Source organism: Lepisma saccharinum, chromosome 16 (genome assembly GCF_977018435.1).
Source record: "Lepisma saccharinum chromosome 16, izLepSacc3.1, whole genome shotgun sequence".
In the NCBI taxonomy this organism is placed as follows: domain Eukaryota; kingdom Metazoa; phylum Arthropoda; class Insecta; order Zygentoma; family Lepismatidae; genus Lepisma; species Lepisma saccharinum.
In genome coordinates this window covers 17,217,005-17,238,019 of record NC_139244.1, presented here as the reverse complement: position 1 = coordinate 17,238,019, position 21,015 = coordinate 17,217,005, and the positions used below count along the sequence as shown (strand labels likewise).

The window sequence follows — 21,015 nt, the reverse complement described above, 5'->3', positions numbered from 1 at the left end:
TGGCTTGTTGTAATCCCATTGAAGGTCAATGGTGCCAGGGGTTACGGGTTCGAATCTAGGTCTGTGCGTGGATGTTCCTTGTGAGTGTCCCTTCATCATTTCATCACGGGCCTCCGTAACGTCGTCGCCTTGTAATTAAGGGGACCCGGCTTCTATCCCCGTGTATTGGACTTAAAACAACATTTCAATCAATTTCCTGACATTACCACTCATCCTCATGCTTAGCCAAAAGTGACAGAAAGGCGAAGATAAATAACACAAATTAAATCAAAGTCAATTGTGTCGTTTCTACTTTTGGTGCAACTTCGTGTAATGGTAAGAAGCCTTTAGGAACACCAAGTCGAAGGTGGAAGGGTAATGTTGAACTGGACCTGAAGGAAATTGGTGAGGGTGGTCGGAGGAGAGGGACTTCATCTTGCCCAGGTTAAGGTCAGATGGTAGACTTATGTCGTTCTGGCAATAGAACTTTGGGTTTAAGGATACCAGCACAGATAAAGGTATATATAAGCAGATTTGGAACGAAGGCAGAAAACCGGTGCACTGATCTGCTGAGAATTCCCATTCGGAAGAAGTTTTGTAATAATCCGCTAAGAAGCACCACTCGCAGTCTTCCTTCCACTTACTCTGCCAGAAAGAATAAGATATATCCTTATCTGTGATACCAGAAACATTGGCATTCAAATCTCTATTCTGTATCCTTTTCTTGTATCCTTCAAGCCTCCCTTCCTGTTTTCTATCACAGTATTCGTTCCTTTTATTTACTTCCTCTTGATCATCTCTTTTTCTACATTCTCCGTCTCGTTTTCTGTCCCATTTTCCTCTCTCCCTTATTTGCATTGTACAACATTTTCCTTTCCGTTCTCTTTCTGCCTCTTTTCTTCCTCTCTTGTTTTCATATTCCTTTTCCTCCTCTCTACCTTGCTTATATTTCTCTATCTTTATATTTTCCTCTTATCTTTCTTACTCTCTCTGTCTTGCTCATTATATATGTTTATATATATATATATATATATATATATATATATATATATATATATATATATATATATATATATATATATGTGTGTGTGTGTGCGTGTGTGTGTGTCTTCTTTTTCATATACCTTCTTTCTTCATTTTTTTTCTCTCTCTCACTTGCTTCCCTATTTATCTCTTTCTGTATTGCTTTTTTATATTTTTTCTCTCTTTCTCATCCTTGCTTCTTTATTTATCTTTCTCTTTCTTTGTCTCGCTTCTTTATTTCTTTCTCTCTCTGACTTCCTTCATAATTTACCTTCCTTCCCCCTTTCTCTATTTGTCCACCAATCTCTTGCTTCTTTATTTCTTTTCTAGTTCCTTTCTTTTTCTCTCTCTATCATTTTTTTTATTTCTCTCCGGTTCTCTTTATTCTACATAATTTCTTCCATTTGGTGCAGTTCACGATTTGAAAAATTATGCAACCTGTGAGGGAAGAACTTAAATGTACATGGTTCTAGCAAATACATGTATTACTTTATTTCAATTATTAATTTTACAAAACGGTGTTGAAGGAAAATATTTCTTCTAGCTTACCGTTGTTACAGGGATTTAAATATTATTTTTTAAGTAATGTTTCGAGAGAACATACACTTCCTTCATCAAGACATTTATAGTTTGATCAATGTTACAGTTGTTATAAGAGTTGCTCATTTTACAGTTTATTTAGTTGTTAGGTTACAACAATGTAAAGTCATTGACAAGATTATAACTGTTTCTTTATTACTTTTGTTCAATTTATTTCATTCTTATAAGAACTGTAACATTGATCAAACTACAAATAAACGTCTGTCGAAGCGAGCCCCACTTCAAAACGTGACATGAGTGTAGAATGTAAGGTTTAGTATATACAAGAGTCCAAGCCTGTCTCTTGGAGATCACAACACTCCTTCATGAGAATTAATTGTGACCATGTGAAGTTGAGGAAAGGGAATAAATAAATTTCTTCGCACTGATATTATACATAATTTTTTTTAAAAAAATACTATGAGATATCATAAGCTGAGGTTGGTTGTTGTGCTTTGGTGTCACTGCTAAGTTAAGGCACTAGACATTGCTTCAGAACCATTCTAAGCCGTTTTTCTGCAGAAAATGAAACGGCACACTGTATTCAGAAGAAGATACCCAGCAGCAGCGACAAAGCAACTGAAGACGATAGCGTCCAGCGAGAAGTATTGGAACCATCGAAGGTCCACAGCGGCGGATCCCACGTGAGGAACTCCTTTGTGTCGGAGGACGTACACTGTCCAGAAAACGGCTCTCTGGAGCGGAGTCTGTTCCTGGTCTTTCACGATGGCTGATAATTCCATGGCGCGTTCCTTGTATCTATAAGAAGAAATCATGATGCACATTTACGAGAAGAAAGAAGGAACAGGCGTGGGCAACAATGGCGTTCTTCCCGATTTCGTAGTCATGGACGTCGGGAGTCGAACGAATCGACCCCCTCCCCTGGAAATTTACATTGTTCATTTAAAGATAAGAAAGCCGAAAGTTTGTTACTCTTATTGTTAAGAACAGAAAAAAAGTTCATTTAGTTAGTATTCGAACAGAATAATCAAAGTAAAAATGCATTGGATTGAAAACATTGAGTGAAAAATGCTGGAACAAGATTATATTCTACCATTTCATCCAAAGAACAAATGGTTCCAGAGTTTTCAAAATTATAATATTACAGTTGTAGGTGAGAGGTCACACAACAAACGTTATGAAAAAAAATCCCCCTAATAATTAAAGCCTCTTCTTGAATGAGATGTGCAAAAGTTAATATTAAAATGCATTTCAGTTGCTAACTGCATAAAATGCAAAACAAATAATAGAAAATAGTTGTGCTGGTATTCACTTGTTTGGTGGATCGAGTCTCCCCATTTATATAATAATAATTATTGTTATTATTATTCTGAACAAAATTTATTTTTGTTAGTTTATAATATTTATTATTGTATAATAATATTTATAACCGTGGTAATAATACTTATTATGTATCTGCTAATCAACTTTTATCATTTACCCGACCCCCCTGCAAAAATTTCTGGTGACGCCCATGGGCGTAGTAGTAACGTCGTCTCCTTGTAATCAAGGGATCCCACGTATGATACGCGGTGTGGTTCAGATCCCACTTTAAGCTGTAGGTCAAGTCCCGATTAGCCTATCTGTGCATAAAAGTGGGCCGAAACTGAAAAAACAACTCAACTTGATGGTACTGGTAATTCTTATTTTGACGTCTATATCTTAATCTCTTTGGTCGGTCACTTACCTTACGCTTATAAATCTAATGGGGTGTATGAATTTTATTTCTAATCCACTGACTGTAGAGGTATTGAACATTTGATGTTTTCGGAATTGGAAAATAAGCAATGGATTATTTGCAAATATCTTTTCCAAATCAATTTGCCTCTCGTTATAAAGTGTTTTGGTTTTTCATCGTTCCCTTATACTGCGGCGATGAATGTAAATTAATATATCTGATGAAATTCAAGACAGAATTAGAAGACACACAAGTTTTTTTCTTTTCCCGTAAGATACAATAGTGTTTGGGTTATTGTTCATATTTTGTTCACATCGATCCATTGTTTAATCAAGATCTCGCTACAGGGTTCGAGTCCCATCGCAGTTATGGTTGGTCCTTTCTGAGCGTCCCTTCTTCATCATCATCCATTATCATGATTAGACAAAAACATGGACGTCCGCAGGATTTTTTCCAGGGAGGGCCGAGCAAGGTATTTTTTTTTCAAGGGGGCAAAGGAAGCATATTTTTTCTCATAATAGTGATGCCCCCTCAAGAAACACTATTTCAGTCTGAAATTATCATGTTCCTTCAACGTATTTATAATAATTAACATACATTACCGTGGCTGAAATGAAATTATGTGTAAAATATATAATTTTCAGGTGGACCTTCATTTTCCAGGGGGGGCCTTGCCATCCCCTTCCGGACGTCCATGGACAAAAATGTGAGAAAAGCAACGTAAATACTGAACTCATTAGCCAGAAGTGTGAGAAAAGCAACGTAAACACTGAATCCATTAGCCAGAAGTGCGAGAGAAACAACGTAAACACTGAATCCATTAGCCAGAAGTGTGGGAAAAGCAACGTAAACACTGAATCCATTAGCCAGAAGTGTGAGAAAAGCAACGTAAATACTGAACTCATTAGCCAGAAGTGTGAGAAAAGCAACGTAAACACTGAATCCATTAGCCAGAAGTGCGAGAGAAACAACGTAAACACTGAATCCATTAGCCAGAAGTGTGGGAAAAGCAACGTAAACACTGAATCCATTAGCCAGAAGTGTGAGAAAAGCAACGTAAATACTGAACTCATTATCCAGAAGTGTGAGAAAAGCAACGTAAACACTGAATCCATTAGCCAGAAGTGCGAGAGAAACAACGTAAACACTAATCCACTAGCCAGAAGTGTGGGAAAAGCAACGTAAACACTGAATCCATTAGCCAAAAGTGTGAGAAAAGCAACGTAAATACTGAACTCATTAGCCAGAAGTGTGAGAAAAGCAACGTAAACACTGACCTCATTAGCCAGAAGTTTGAGAAAAGCAACGTAAACACTGAATCCATTAGCCAGAAGTGTGAGAAAAACAACGTAAATACTGAACTCGTTAGCCAGAAGTGTGAGAAAAGCAACGTAAATACTGAACTCATTAGCCAGAACTGTGGGAAAAGCAACGTAAACACTGAATCCATTAGCCAGAAGTGCGAGAGAAACAACGTAAACACTAATCCATTAGCCAGAAGTGTGAGAAAAGCAACGTAAATACTGAACTCGTTAGCCAGAAGTGTGAGAAAAGCAACGTAAATACTGAACTCATTAGCCAGAAGTGTGAGAAAAGCAACGTAAACACTGAATCCATTAGCCAGAAGTGCGAGAGAAACAACGTAAACACTTAATCCATTAGCCAGAAGTGTGAGAAAAACAACGTAAATACTGAATTCATTTCCAAAGTTCAGCTTCAATTCTTCCATACTGTCCAACCTCGGAACAAAATTTTCAATTTTTTGAATCATGTGTTAGTCGCCTTCTTTCGTTCTTGTAGTGTGAGAGACCGATTAGTTTGACGTACCTGGAATCATTGATGACTTTCCCGATGGTTTCTAACACCGAGCTTTTGGTTATGTTGTCGATAGCCAATAGTAAACCGAATCCTTTGGACTGTGCGCTCCGTGTATTTACTTCCTGGTCCCCGTAGTGTGGAATTCCGATCACGGGAATGCCAAAATAAGCCGCCTCCTGAAGACTCAATATCCCACCATGAAAGATGAACAGCTTCACATTAGGATGTCCTGCAAGTATTATTGTCAGAAATACATCTTTTACATAATAAAACTAATGAAATCAGGAAATAAAGCCTACTTATCAATTGAAGTATGCTCAAATGTTAATAAATTAGTAGTCTGCTAACTCTACTAAAGCTGCCACTTACACTAAAGTGTGGTGGACGTTACCTAGGCCTCCAATAGTGTAAGATAGACGGCAGATTTCAAGAACAGGTGTTACTAGTGTTAGAGGATAGATATACTGTATATCAAAATCCAAGGCATTGTCAACATGGATTGTTATCTCATGAAAACTTTCACATGTTTGCTATTTTTCAATATGGCGGACTTAGCAGCAAGGTGATAGCCGGGGACTTTTGACACGTCATTACTGCTATAAAGAAGTTATGAATCAAATTTCAGCTTGATATGAATTATATTTCGAGAAAATTCGTCCAATATGACTTTACTATTTAGGTACAATAAATGGCGCTGCTTAGAAACGTACTTTATAGCGCATGCATACAAATATTGAAGATTACATCAGTTCTTTCGACGTAAACACCGAGCACTGGATGACGGACAGATATATCCCAATGACTCAATATATAGGTGAGGCTGATGGTTACTATATTACAAAATAAATGTGTAAAGTTTCACATTGTTTGCATGATATCTCATTAATTAATTAATTAACAAATTTCTCTTTTACGTAAATTAAATTTCTACTTTAAATCCTAACATACCCCATCGGAACGAGTAGAATCCTGCCCAGACTTGTCAGAACTTGCTTCTAGATTTAGTTAAGAAAGAGGTTTCTACACAGGAAGCTGCCTAGGCTCACCTTGAGGGAAGGTGAATGAAGGTCGGGCCAACATGAACAAAACCAGGTAATCTAGGAAGCAAGGGGTCTTTTGATTGTGATCGCTGAGAGGAGTAACACTGCTAGGGGAGAGTCTATTCGTACCGAACGGGGGTAAGTTATCCCTTTTCCTGTAACCTACCATTCCCAGTCAGAAGGTTGGCGACTTGAACATCTGTCATGTCATTTACTTGCTTGTTAGTTTAGTTACCTCACATCTGGCCCTTTTAATGCCATCGCAGCCAGCAAGTGTTGTAATTTATGGATGAACTACAACCCGATTGGTTCCATCCCCAATTCTACAGGGTACAACGTTACGTGGTGGTGATGCTTGGACTTTTCATCTATTTCTTTCGGAAATGCGATGAGAAAATAGAACGTTACGAAATGTATTCGTTTTAAAATTATAACCACGTAACCCCCAGTATACCTTTTGTGCTTTATATATTATCTAATGTTCACTGTAAACTTCGCATCTCAATCGCAAATGTTAATCGGAATGTTACATGAAAGTTTTCGATTATATTACTTGGAGTGTTAACACTGAAAGAGAACGACGCCACAGAAACTCACCAAGGACCCCTTGCTGTGGAAACCAGCTACTTATCCACACATTCTTCGGTCGACCTGGTAGATCGTCGGATTCGAATTTCCACAGGACTTTCTGTGGGATTTCCGCAAATGCTTCCAGGAATGATTGTCGTTTGGTTTCTGGAAATCTGTCACCTCTAAGATTCGACCCCAGGCTGAAGTAGATAACACCATCTTCTGCATCATCCAAGAACTGCTGAAGATCCTGAATGAAGAACAATTTGAACACTGCAAGATCCAGACAACTTCATCATAAAATCTATTCGGAACAATGGCATCGGGGAGTGTTGCTGCAGATTGTAACCCAACACTTTTGGCAAAGAGTTGTTAATATATAGTCCTGAGTTCCAAAAATACCACTCCCTCCTTCTTCCAGGATCTTATTATCCCACCAAAAATTTCTGGGCCGTGTGAAAATGCCACTCCTATGTTAAATTACATTTAAATACATTATATTCCTTATTTCTAAAATATGATTTTTCAATTTAGCCTCATAGGCACTAAGTAAAGATATTGCATCACTCACAGTATTTGGAACAATCTCGCCAATCAGGTTATATTTCAATCAACTTAACACATTGTAAGGCTGTGGGTATAAGAGTGTTTCTTTTGATCATAATTTCCAACATACAAAGGAAAGTTTAATCAAGAATATTTATGATGCACAGCTGTGTAACTTTAATTATCTCTGAGATATCTAAGGTGAAATATTCATTAATTGTTGATTTCTTTTTAGGTTCCTACAGACAGACGGACTTGCAGTTCGAGTAGCATAGCACAAGGTAAGTTCCACGTTCCACCAAATTATATTTTCATATCTGTAGCAGCTTGTGAATAATCTGTTAGCATAGATTTAGTTCGATTATTTAGAGATAAATTTGCAGACCAGTCGAAAATATGTACATCAATTAGATTGCTTTATATTCGTGACTAATATTCGAAGATATGGCAATATAAAAATAACCAGTTCTGAGTTCCTATTATTGTACTTTCATGGAGAGAGGCATCACTCATTTGCAATAATTGTCGCATTAATCTGACCTTTGCTTCGTCTTCAGTTCCATAAAGCTTTAAAGCTATACACATGCTTCCGATATTTTAACAGATCAGTTTGACTGTTTTGTTGTATTGTACTGTCAGACACACTGGCTGATCAGGTTAGTTGTTATTGCATTCAGGTGCCATTTGGTTGTTATATCGTTTCACTAAATTTTGTATTTGTGAGTATGGTAGTTTATGACCCTAAATGGTTTACCTGATTTCAAAATAGTTCAAAGTGAGAGATTTACCTGTGGCAGTTCCTTGCTTGGTTTTATGTGGATACCTCCCACCTCTATCAAGTTCACAACACTTGGCCGAGGATATTCTAAGCTGAAGTGCCTGTTGGATAGGATAAGGGTTATGGTCTTCTCTAGCTCCTCCAACGGTGGGGTGGTACTGCCGAAGAATTTCTTGGCTATCCTGTTCTGTTCCTTCATGTAGTCCAAACGCCCACCATCTATTGCAAAGCTGTAGATACTGTTCTGCATTCTCTCCCAGAAAGTCATTGGGTTCGTGAAGGGGAGATAGAAATATGGGGTGACTGAATACATGTTTGGGTTTGCGATCAGTCTGTGGCCCCAGAGGGGAACCTCCCCGGAAGTGATCCCGATCACCGGAGCCTGGAACTTGTGAGCAAATCCGAGGAAGCATTCGTTGAAGCACACCTCCAGCAGGATCAAGTCAAATGTTTCGTTGGAGTGTATCAGCTCTTGAACTCCTGGAGTGGCCAGCTCAAGTTCGCAGAGGTAGCTTGTGGACTCCCACAGCGCAAAGGCCAAGTCCATAGGACTGAGGTTTGTAAGGGTCTCGATACCGGAGGAAGCGAACAGTGTCTTGTAAGCAGAAGCCATGCTGATCGGCTTTTGGTTGGGCTCTGGGTCCTTGTGAGGGTGCGTCGTGACCACGACCAGCTGGTGACCGCGAGCGAGGAGCTCTGTTGTGAGGGACTGGAAGACGATGTTGTGGCTGAGAGATGGCGTTGGGAAAAGTGCAAGAATTCTAGCTGGCAAACCGTAAGGTATGCATGTTGATGCCAGAACCAGGAAGATCGGTAGTAGCTTTCGATTTAGGTTCTGGGCCTGTAATAGAAGTGAGTTGACTGTTAGCAAAATTGCAGGAAATTAACAACTAGTCTACATGAACGAGTGGGAAATATTTTCTGAGGGTAGTCATACTTAGAATACACCTAAATACCATGCCAATAATGCATATTTCTACTAAAAGATCATTTATTTATGCAGTTTTCTCCCAAGTTAGGACGGACTGGTCAATCCCCCCCTGGGGGGGTTGTCACTGCGTCCTGGTGAACACACACACTACACGATATCGCAAGAACTAGGTTCGAACCCAGATCTGAATATGGGTTTCTTTCTTTACTCCTTCAAAGTATTTCTGAATAATGTAATCAGGTACAGGGCCTTCCCCATGGCATAGTGGTAATGTCGTCGCCTTGTAATCAAGGGGTCCCGAGTCCGATACCCTGTGGAAGCACATAGTGGTTCGGAAACCATTTTAAACTGTAGGCCTAATCCCGATTAGCCTTCTGTGCATAATGCAAACCAAACATAATCAGGTAGTGAAAAAACAATATAGGTTTAGGCCACGAGAAACAGTTTCAGTGTCTAGATAGACACGAGTTTCTGAAAAGTCCCTAAATTTCCCCCACCCCTTACATTTCTCCGCGGCTAGTTGGAGGAAGAGAAGTCTGTGCGCTGGCTGGTTGTGGAAGGGGGAGATACTTAACATTACGCTCATGGGAATATGAAACTCCAGATGGCGTAGAAAAACACATGAACGGAAAAAGACCCGTTGAAGATTTTGTCTGTCATCGGAAAAGTCGAAAACTTCAATTTTGTTAGCCGTACCTCAAAGTTGTCGCGTTTTTTCCATAAAGAATGCATGGTATTCTGAAAATTCTTATCATATTTTTCAAACATCGTGTCTAGCTTAATAATCAACTTGAAGAAACGCCTCCACTTGCAACATGGGGAGGAATTCATAGTATTTGTTTTCTTTTTGTAATAGTGCCCATTCCTACCATATTGAAATAAATTCACATCTGGTTCGAAACCGTCATCTTTACCTCAAGGTAAAATATTATCGCTCATCTTCCAATTTTTCATTATTAGTTATACGTTTATCTACAGAGCATTCAATGACATTCGCTACGAGACTCGGCGGCAGGCGGTCCGGCTTCAGCGCTTGTCTTTCCCGGTGAACGAGTCCGCGACAGTCGCACGCTACAGTCTGTTTTTTTCGCTCTCTTTCCCTTTCTGTTGACGTTGCAGACTGACGCCAGTATAATCCTCTCTCGGAAGTTGTGTTGCGTCGTGTCCGTGTGTTGAAGATTGTGGCTTAATATGGCACCACAAAAGTTTACATTACGACAAGGGATTTATCTTGTCGAGTGTTACTTCGAAAAGAGGAATTGTGGAGAAGTGCGACGACGTTTTGCAACGAAATTTCCTGGTGTTCCCGTTCCACATAAACCTCGTGAAAAGGTTTAGAGTAACAGGGTCAGTTCTGAATAAAAAATAAGTCAATCCGCACACCATCCGTGAGTTAAAAGAGAGTATTGTACGAGAAATCGGGAGAATTACAGTAGACGAACTTGCACGTGTAAATGCCAATTTCCTTCGGAAATGCTCGGAATGTGTTGCAGCAGACGACATCATTTTCAACACCTTCTGTAGTCAAGGTTAGTACACAATATGAAAACTGTAATTTTAATAGCCGAATCTACCGACTGTCGCGGACCTGTTCACCGGGAAAGACAAGCGCTGATGCCGGGCCACTTGCCGCCGAGTCTCGTAGCGAATGTCAGGTAATGCTCTGTACAAGATTGTGTCATAAGTGTATTAAATCATTCGTGATCTTGACTTTGTCCTATCATCTATATCTTCACTTCTTCATCATTTATCATCATCATCATAATAATTAGCATAGAAGGGTTTGAACACCTTCCTGGACACAGGTGTTCTTTGTAAGCGTCTCTTCATCAATATTATCATGCCATCACTCATCCTGGCAGAAGAGCGAAGTAAAGTAAATAGAGTTATTAAAGCGACGTGAAATAAGATACACTCTGTCCCCGGTATCTCTGGAGCTGGCGAACGAAAACAAGTGTCTGCGCAAGTAGTGACGCGAGACGGCTCCACCAATGACTGCAGTTACCAGCCTTCCCAGCCACTCTATTTCCTTCGCTGCTGTGACACTATGCGCGGCCTTACTCCACAAGCTGGGACAGTGTATAGAGTACACTATATTTATCAGGCCAAGAAACGGGCTTCTGAAACTTGACGAGTTTCCTTAACAGCAAATCAAAACACCGTTAGAATAGCATTATTAATTTAAGAAATATTTAATTCTATTATGAAAACATTAAAATGCTGACCAAGCAAAGTTTTATAGTATAAAAATAAGGTATACATAAAAACGTAACGTTTCCACCCTCTAACATGGTTTTCTTCGTGAAGTGTCGTCTGAAGAAAACCCTGTTAAAGGGTGGAAACGTTACGTTTTTATGTATATTTTTATACTATAAAAGTTTCCTTGGTCAGCATTTTAATGTTTTATTAACATGAGAACAAGGCTTAACAATGTTAATCTATTGTCTGTAGCAATTCTACCAAACACACACGTGAGTGTTGGAATCCCGGTGGGATACATTTCAGTGGTTCGAACCACAAAATGTCGATTGTTGATCCAATACCTTAAATAATATAGAGAACAAGTTTGAATTCGAATATTGCTTTTCACACAAAAGTGCCGTATACATGTGTGCGTCTGCGTGCGTGTGCATATAGTGGACTTGATTTGAAGAACTGTTCGTTTACCAATGGCTTGCCCATGCTGTATGCAATTGTTTGAAGAATCTAGTTGTTAGAACACTTTAACACTATCCTGTTGTTTACATACTAATGATTTTTCCCCAAAGTAAGAAAGTTGACAAGCAGGAAATTTCATGCGACTTCTTATCTCAAGGGCACTTCCTCAAAATTTTTCTCTACGTTTTATCTCATGTCACTCTGGTTTGTGTGCCAATCGACCATGGAATTCGAAATTGTTCTGTTTACGTTAATTGTGGTTCAACAGTTGCATGATACAAACCATTGAAATATATCCCCACCGGGAATCGAACCCGATGCCCCTTACGTACAAGGAGTACAGTGGAAGGGCATTTTGTGAAAGATAGGAGACGGTAAACTGGTTAACTAGTACAAGATTTATCATGTTTTCATGTATCCAACGTTCAGTCCTTATTTAATTAAAGGAAAAACTAAGCCAGTAAGCACAACGCGTTGTAAGTCCACGGACTTATACATGCATATGTTTGAATTGTACATCAAGGCTACATTTACGCAATGGCGCAGGATTTTTTTTTAATTTTGCGATGTATACAAAGTTTAACCACACATGCGTGCGCGCACACTTTATTCTCATCTTTGTAATCAACCTACGAAAGTTGGAAAACGACATTAAATAATACTCAAGCAAGCCAACCTTTAACCACACATGCGCGCACACACTTTATTGTAATCAACGTACGAAAGTTGGAAAACGACATTAAATAATACTCAAGCAAGCCATCCCTTAACCACTCATGCACGCGCGCACACTTTATTCTCATCTTTGTAATCAACCTACGAAAGTTGGAAAACGATATTAAATAATACTCAAGCAAGCCATCCCTTAACCACACATGCGCGCGCGCACGCTTCATTTTCATCTTTGTAATCAACGTACGAAAGTTGGAAAACGACATTAAATAATACTCAAGCAAGCCATCCCTTAACCACTCATGCACGCGCGCACACTTTATTCTCATCTTTGTAATCAACCTACGAAAGTTGGAAAACGACATTAAATAATACTCAAGCAAGCCATCCGTTAACCACACATGAGCGCGCGCACGTTTCATTTTCATCTTTGTAATCAACCTACGAAAGTTGGAAAACGACATTAAATAATACTCAAGCAAGCCAACCCTTAACCACACATGCGCGCACACACTTTATTCTCATCTTTGTAATCAACCTACGAAAGTTGGAAAACGACATTATATATACTCAAGCAAGCCAACCCTTAACCACACATGCGTGCGCGCACACTTTATTCTCATCTTTGTAATCAACCTACGAAAGTTGGAAAACGTCATTAAATAATACTCAAGCAAGCCATCCCTTAACCACACATGCGCGCGCACACACTTTATTCTCATCTTTGTAATCAACCTACGAAAGTTGGAAAACGACATTAAATAATACTCAAGCAAGCCAACCTTTAACCACACATGCGCGCACACACTTTATTGTAATCAACGTACGAAAGTTGGAAAACGACATTAAATAATACTCAAGCAAGCCATCCCTTAACCACACATGCGCGCGCGCACACTTTATTCTCATCTTTGTAATCAACCTACGAATGTTGGAAAACGACATTAAATAATACTCAAGCAAGCCAACCTTTAACCACACATGCGCGCACACACTTTATTGTAATCAACGTACGAAAGTTGGAAAACGACATTAAATAATACTCAAGCAAGCCAACCCTTAACCACACATGCGCGCACACACTTTATTCTCATCTTTGTAATCAATCTACGAAAGTTGGAAAACGACATTAAATAATACTCAAGCAAGCCAACCCTTATCAATTTGCTATATTCTGTTGATATCACTTTCGAAAACCTAGTAGCTTGAAACAGGGTTGTTAAAGGTTCACGAACCCATAAATTGTAATTAGTTCCGTAACAGGACCGGAATCTTTTTTCTCGCACAATTTAAATTCGGTCCAAGTTGCGTATTGTTTCATTTCAATACGGGACTTGGACCGTGTTAAAAATTGATCCCGAAAAAAAAAGGTTAATGGACCGTATTGAAATTGATCCGGAAAAAAGGTTCCTGGCCCATATTGAAATACTTTAAACTTAAAAAGGTTATTTACGTCCCAGAACCACTTACTCTTGCTTAGTTTCTCTCTTGGACCGGAATTGAATTTATTTAAAATTCCCGGACCTTGAACAGTCCTGGCTTGGAATACAATCCACACACTTAGTACACAGTCTGCTTGTAAATAACCGTTTCGTTGTGCCTACGCTTTGTCCTGCAAATATTTGGATCAAGCAAACAAAAGAGAGTCTCTGCGCAAGTAGTGTCTCGAGAGGGTTCGACCAATGAACACGTGAGAGGGAAAGTGAGTGCATGGAGGGGAAAACACTGCTGCATCTTCCAGCCGTTTCCGGAAGTGCGCAATACTTTGGTCCACTCACTCGCTTTCTACACTGCTCTACCGTTATGCGCATCCTTGCTTCACAGATACCATACGAGGGCCACTATTTATATTTTGAGCCTTGTCAACACTGATTGAAGTTAGGAGCGATTAGACGTTTGCACGGAATCGTCTGGCATTATTGACCATAACGTACTTTAAATGTTTTGTCAATAGCTTCATTTGTGTTGTTTATGTTGCCTTGGAGATTGCGCGACAACAATAAAATGGAATTAACTCGTGAACATTTTCGTGCGATGATTTTTTACGATTTTCGACGTGGATTATCAAGACAAGAGTGCATCGATCAACTTAGTTCCACATTTGGCGATGAAGCCCCATCCTTTGCCACTGTGAAACGCTGGTATAACGAATTTAATCGTGGCCGCCATTCGCTCACCGACGAGATTCGCGAGGGTCGTCCAAAATCTGTTGTTGTTCAAGAAAACATTGATGCTGTGCAAAACCTAATACTGCAAGATCGTCATGTGACATACTGTGAGATTGAGGCAACCATAGGCATTAGTTCCACCAGCGTATATAAAATATTACATGATCATTTAGCTGTGAGAAAGGTATGTTCTCGTTGGATCCCACACAATTTGACAAAAACTCAAAAAGACGCTCGCGTCAATTGGTGCAAACAAATGCTCAATAAATACAATCGTGGTGCTTCAAAAGACGTATATAAGATTGTAACATGTGACGAATCATGGATATATGCATATGAGCCGGAACGTAAACAGCAGTCGACTGTATGGGTGTTTGAAGATGAACCCAATCCAACAAAAGTTGTTCGCGCTCGAAGAACATCGAAACAAATGGTCGCCTATTTTTTTTCGGGAAAACTGGTCATGTGGCAACTGTGCCTTTAGAGGAACGTAGAACGGTCAACTCTGAATGGTACAAAACAATTTGTTTGCCAGAGGTCTCCGGTCAAATACGGAACACAAACAAACGCCGTCGGATCATTCTTCATCAAGACAATGCCAGCTGTCACACATCTCGTCTAACAACCGACTTCATGAACAGTCAAAAAATCGAATTGATGGGTCATCCGCCGTACAGTCCTGATTTGGTACCCAATAACTTCTTCTTGTTCCCGAATGCCAAGAATAAATTGCGTGGACAACGATTTTCGTCGGCGGAAGACGCCGTTGATGCGTTCAAACACCATATTATGGAGGTGTCTCAAGAAGATTGGAAAAACTGCTTTGACAAATGGTTCGAACGAATGCAAAAGTGTATTGACCATACTTCGAAAAACAATAAAGCAGTTTTCAATGCCAAATTCCTGTTTTTTCATTGTTAGGCTCAAAATGTAAATACTGACCCTCGTAGAAAGAGTGTAGGCAAGGATTTCGCCCGTTCAAGGTATAAAAACTGGTGGATCGAAAAGATCTAACACAGCACCATGACGCATGACGTAGCTTTTTTCCAGGCAGTGTTCGGAAAGTTACTTTTAAAAAGGTAACTAGTTGCAGTTACAGTTACTTGCTTAAAAACAGTAAAAGTTACAGTTACTCATTTCAAAAAGTAACTCAGGTACAGTTACTAGTACTCCAAAAGTAATTATAAGTTACTTTAACAGTTACTTTCTGCTGAACATTTTCTTGCAACCAAGTTACACAAATCGATTATTATTAATTGTAATAAAATATTTTGTGAAGACTAACATGTTTTTTACTTACGTTACTGGTACATAATATAAGTCTTCGTATATTTATATTTATTACAAAATAAAGTGCTCTCCTGTGCTTTGCGCAACGACGTGAAGGCGTATGGGGGCGGAGGTTGGAGTTAGGACCTCACACTTTATTGATCACGGCCGAAGGTGGGGGTGATGTGATCAGTACCACGCCCCTGGCCGCCACTAGCCCCCAGAGTTTCCTTCAGGTAGCCACTTTATACGACGCTGGGTGGGCGCCGAAGACGCTTCAACAACAGGTGGAAAAAATCCCGGTTCTCCCCCACCGAGTATCGAATACGGGGGTCTCGCATAGTAGTCAGGCACCCAAACGATTTTTTTTTAAGAATACCCCTATGCGGTGGTACGCCCCCCCCCCCCCCCCGTTATTCACATTTTCTCAATTTTCATGTATTTCAATTTTCTCTGTTTTCTGTATACTCATTGAGACAAACATAAACATCCATGTCCGAACCGAATTAGGGCCTCCCAGATGGCGTAGTGGTAGCGTTGTCGCCTTGTAATCAATGGGTTCCGAGTTCGATACCCGGTGGAGGCACATAGTGGTTCGGATCCCACTTTAAACTGTAGGTCCAATCCCAATTAGCCATACTGTGCATAAAGTGGACTTAAAACACCAATTCAATCAATCAATCAAACCGAACCGAACTAAAATGCGGGACCCCTGGCATATAGTGCGTTGTGCTAACCACTCAGCCACGGAGGTTGACTGATCTACAGTGACTGATACATTTATATTTAAATAAAATTTATATTTATTATCATTGTTGTACTTAAGACTTGTCCATTGTGGAGGGGGGGATTGTAGAAGCTGTATAGAAATAGCATGGTTTTATACCATCTAACATACTGATTCCTCTCATTCGCTGCTCACGTATGTGTATCTTTGTGTCCGCTAAAAGGATGCAGGGTGCTATCTCGACAATTTACGGGGGTCGAACCACATTTTCGTTTTACTAGTCATTTAACTTCAATAAAAGCTTTGTACAAAACATATTTTTGTAAATATGGGACATCTTTTTTTTTAATAGTTGACGAAAAATTGTTTATTTAAGTTTGTATCCTGACAAAAAAAAATCAAGGCCACTATACGATCAGAACAGCTGCTGTGACTAGGCCTACAGGTTAAAGTGAGATTTCACACACGCAGCCAGTCCCTGCGATTAAGAGGGTGTGTCAGAGAGAAATGAATTTGTTGTACAATTTCAAGTGTTTATGAACCAGAAAATGATAAAAATTATAATGTAGTAGCCTATAATTGTGCGTTATGAATGAAGGTGAAAATGGCATTTTAAACTTACCCCTTCAGTTCTTTCTGAGACTATTTCATAAACAAGCGAGAATGATCGTTAGGGTCTTCCTGATTCTTTCGTTTGCCACTTGAGTGTTGTAATTCACTCTTGTATCAATAATAATGGTGAGATCTGTTGTATCTGTTATTGCAAGAAAATTGGTTCTAATCTAAATCTTAAACGAATAGCACTTACCAAAATATATTACATTTTCAAAATGTCCAAATGCTGAATAATCATAAATAAGTGAATTCTAACCGGAAATATTTTTACTTCCATTTTTAAATTATCAGGAACTGAAATAAATGAAATCACGTGGAAACAATTATATTGTTTTCCATTCATATGCGCATTTGCTAGCTCTCGTCTTGTTCAGTTTCGTTCATACTACCAGTATCGTTGAATTCTTTCGTAAAAACACTGAAATATTGCAATACGTCCCTTTTCAGCTTAATCCGATATTATAGCAAAGAAAAAAACTATCGGATGCTGCTTACAGAAGGGGGAAGTTATAAGGTCACAGAAGAACACCACAGAGGAACAAACTACAGAAAGAAGAGACCTTCACAGCACACAACTGGCAATTGCAAACCGTCAGCAATAGGAAGGATTTCTCCTCCTAGAGGCTTGTCTTCCTGCTTCTGGGAAATCCACCCCTCTTCCGAGGTGTGTAGACTATATCGCTTTGCAATTCAGGTCTACCAAACGAAAAATGAAACATACGATAAACCTTGAAATTCCTGGAACCTGGCTGGAGCCTACGGACTGACCACCGCCAGGAGACAAATTTAGTACAACAACTTTCTCTTTTCCTCTTCATCTATTGTTTGCAAGAATTAATGTATCGAAGAATGGGCTTTTATATCACAGCATAAACTAAATTCCGGCTCACTTTGAGTCCAAAATCGCCAGTAATTTATGACACCTACATAGCAATTTAAGTGTCGCAAAGTAACTATCAAAGTAACTATTATAACGTTACTAGTAGTAATGGCAGCACTATGTTCCTACGCGTCAGCAAAAATTCGATGCGGATGGTGTTATGTTACATCCGGTGGTAGCGGGCCACGAGCGATTTTATTGTTGAGTCAGCAGAACGTGACTGTTGACATTGAAGACATCGGAAGCGGTGGGGGGAGGGGGGGTCAATGGATTTGTCACGTTGTTTCTTGATGTATGCTAACCTAACACGTGCGTATGTTTGTGTGTGTGTGGAGGAAATGCGCGCGCAACCATTGCGTATGATTCAAAGACATGAAGAAATGATTTAAAGATGGCGCCGAATTTTGCTTTACCCCCGAAAGTTTAGTGGCTAAGGTTATTGCTCTGTAAAACAAGAGGCGTCGAGGGTTCGATTCCTGGTAGAGTCAATATTGATTGATTGATAGATTGAGTTAGTTTTTTAAGTCAATTTTATGCACGGCAAAACTAATCAGGATTGGAGCTACAGTTGAAAAGTGGTGATTCGGACCACTATGTGCCTCCACCGAGTATCGAATCTGGGACCCCTTGATTACAAGTCGACGATGTCAATATTGAATGGTCTCGATTAGCCTGTGTGTACATAAAGGCAACAAAATGGTTGAGTTCGAAAATCGAGTTGGGTTAGTGGTTAATGTTGTCACCTGGCAATGAAGAGGTCGCGGGTTCGATTCTCTAGGTAGTTAAATTAGGCCAATTGTTTAGCCCCGCCATTATAGGTCCCCGATTAGTCCATCTGTGCATAAATAGTGTTTGAATAAAATCAATATGGCGGCCTTGGGTTAGTGGTTAATGTTGTCGCCTGGTAATGAAGAGGTCGCGGGGTTCGATTTTCTAGGTAGTTAAATGAGGCCAATTGTTTTGTCCCGCCATTATATGTTCCGATTAGTCCATCTGTGCATAAATAGTATTTGAATAAAATCAAAATGGCGGCCGCGTTTTGTGTTTAGCGGCGGCGGCGGCGGCGGCGGCGACCGGGGCGCGGCGCGGCGCGGCGCGGGGCGGGGCGGGGCGGGGCGGGGCGGCGCGGCGCGGGGGGTGTTTTTTTTCCCGCGAGATGTTTCAACCAAGTGGTTCAGGGTTCGATTCCCAATGTTGGTGAAAATTGGATATTCAATTGTATTTGTTTAAAAGTTCCGATTAGCTTTTTTGTGCACAAAGAGAAAATGAACTAATTGGAAATAGGATGTTTATGCTGTAATGAAAAGGTCCCGGGTTCGATTCACAATGTCAAATTGGCTGATAATGATGTTGTTTTTTTTTTTAAAAAAAAAGAAGTGTGTTGAGTCCCCATTAGTATTTAGGCAGGAACAGATATTAAAAATCAAAACAAAATGCCTTTTGATTACAACGCAAAGACTTTACCGCTAATGTATAAAGATAAATTAGAATCTGTTGTTTTGCCGTGTGGGGCCCCAGTACCGATTAGCTTAAATGCATAAAGAGTAGGTAAAATAAGCAAGATGGCCGTCACTATTGTTTTGTGATCAAAGAGGAGTCACAGGTTCGATTCAATCAAAGGAGGCAAGATTCTATGTTTCAATTCCATGTAAAAGTCTAAAGTTATGTTTCGATTAACCTCAATGCATAAAGAGGAATTAAACAAAAACAAGCAAAATGGCGACAGATGTGATAAAAGAAAAATTGAATTAGTTTTTTATAGTGACAAGAAAAAATAGCGAATCATTGTTAGAAATAGAATGAAAATAAAGATACTTGCCTTTGCGTGTCCAGCGCTGTGCAGAAAAGCTCTCATGCTTTATCTCCGACAAGTCCACAATACACATTTTTTTTTTATTGTATAGTTAATTATTAATGTTGTTATTAACACAGATTCTTACCAGTGTGAAGAAAAGCTCTCATGCTTTATCTCCGACAAATTCACAATACACACTTTTTCATTATATAGTTAATTATTATTGTTGTTATTAACACCGAGTTTTACCAGTGTGAAGAAAAGCTCTCATGCTTTATCTTCGACAAGTCCACAATACACACTTTTCATTATATAGTTAATTATTAATGTTGTTATTAACGATTGTTACCAGTAAAAATATAAACCATGAGGATTTTTAAAAGGGTGATAAGTGAAAAAAGCCAAGACATATATTTTATCCCTGTTTATTACCAATATTTACAAAATTCAAAAGAGCCGCACACACACACACACACACATACATATGTAAAATGTTTATATTGTGTCACCAGTTTATCAGCATGTTATTTAACAAGTTTTTATTCTTCAAGTTTGTTCACTCACCCACATAAGGAATTGTGTCACTATCATATCCATTTTCTGCTGCAACCACTGAATTAAAATGTTTCACTATTTTTTCCACAAGCATGTTCTCGCAAAAAACAAACACTTCTTTGGAAAGTCTTTTTCCGTCGATGTTTTGTATAGACAAAGGCTCAGGTTTTGTACATCCATGTAGATGGGAAAGCACAAACTTCTCCTTATTACATGCATGGACAGGGGAAATATCTGTGCAACCGAAACATTGTTCGCGAAGGTCGAGAATGCAAGATTCCACACAGTTTCCAAAATATGATTTCAGATACGGCGACACTGTTTCACACATAACTTTCGCATGCTCGATGCACACAAATATCTTCATAAAGTTCCGCCACGAACTTTCTGCGATGAACACTATCTCCAGGGAACCGTAAGCTGGTTTCTTCCTTATAATGATCTGACGGCGATTGTACAGTGTGGTTATCAGCAATTCATGTTGCTCACTTAGTGGGTAGGAAACACGAGGCTGCTCACCTGGAATAGCGATGTAATTGTCGATTACTGGAAACAATTCCTGAAGAGCGTGCCACTCCTGCAACTGTAGTTCAACACCGGCCGCCCCGCTTCTGTGTAGCCTGACCACAGGTTGGAAATCCAGATGAGAGGAAAGTCCGATTGAAATAACTTTTGTTTTCGAAGCATTCAAATAGTAGACGTGATCGAATAATATCGACTGGCGTATAAGACTA

The 21,015-nt window shown here is 39.5% G+C and overlaps 1 protein-coding gene across 1 annotated transcript in view; it reads right to left on the bottom strand.

Moving 5' to 3' along the window:
• The window catches only part of LOC146000170 (UDP-glucosyltransferase 2-like), a 34,707-nt gene extending 14,084 nt beyond the window's left edge, over positions 1-20,623 (bottom strand). The window contains exons 1-5 of the mRNA XM_083137512.1: positions 20,609-20,623; positions 8,022-8,831; positions 6,715-6,937; positions 5,087-5,306; positions 2,140-2,340 (exon numbers count right to left, since the gene is read on the bottom strand). Coding sequence (XP_082993638.1) covers positions 2,140-2,340; positions 5,087-5,306; positions 6,715-6,937; positions 8,022-8,831; positions 20,609-20,623 — 1,469 coding nt within the window. The remainder of the gene's footprint in view (positions 1-2,139; positions 2,341-5,086; positions 5,307-6,714; positions 6,938-8,021; positions 8,832-20,608) is intronic.
• Positions 20,624-21,015: the final 392 nt, after the last annotated feature.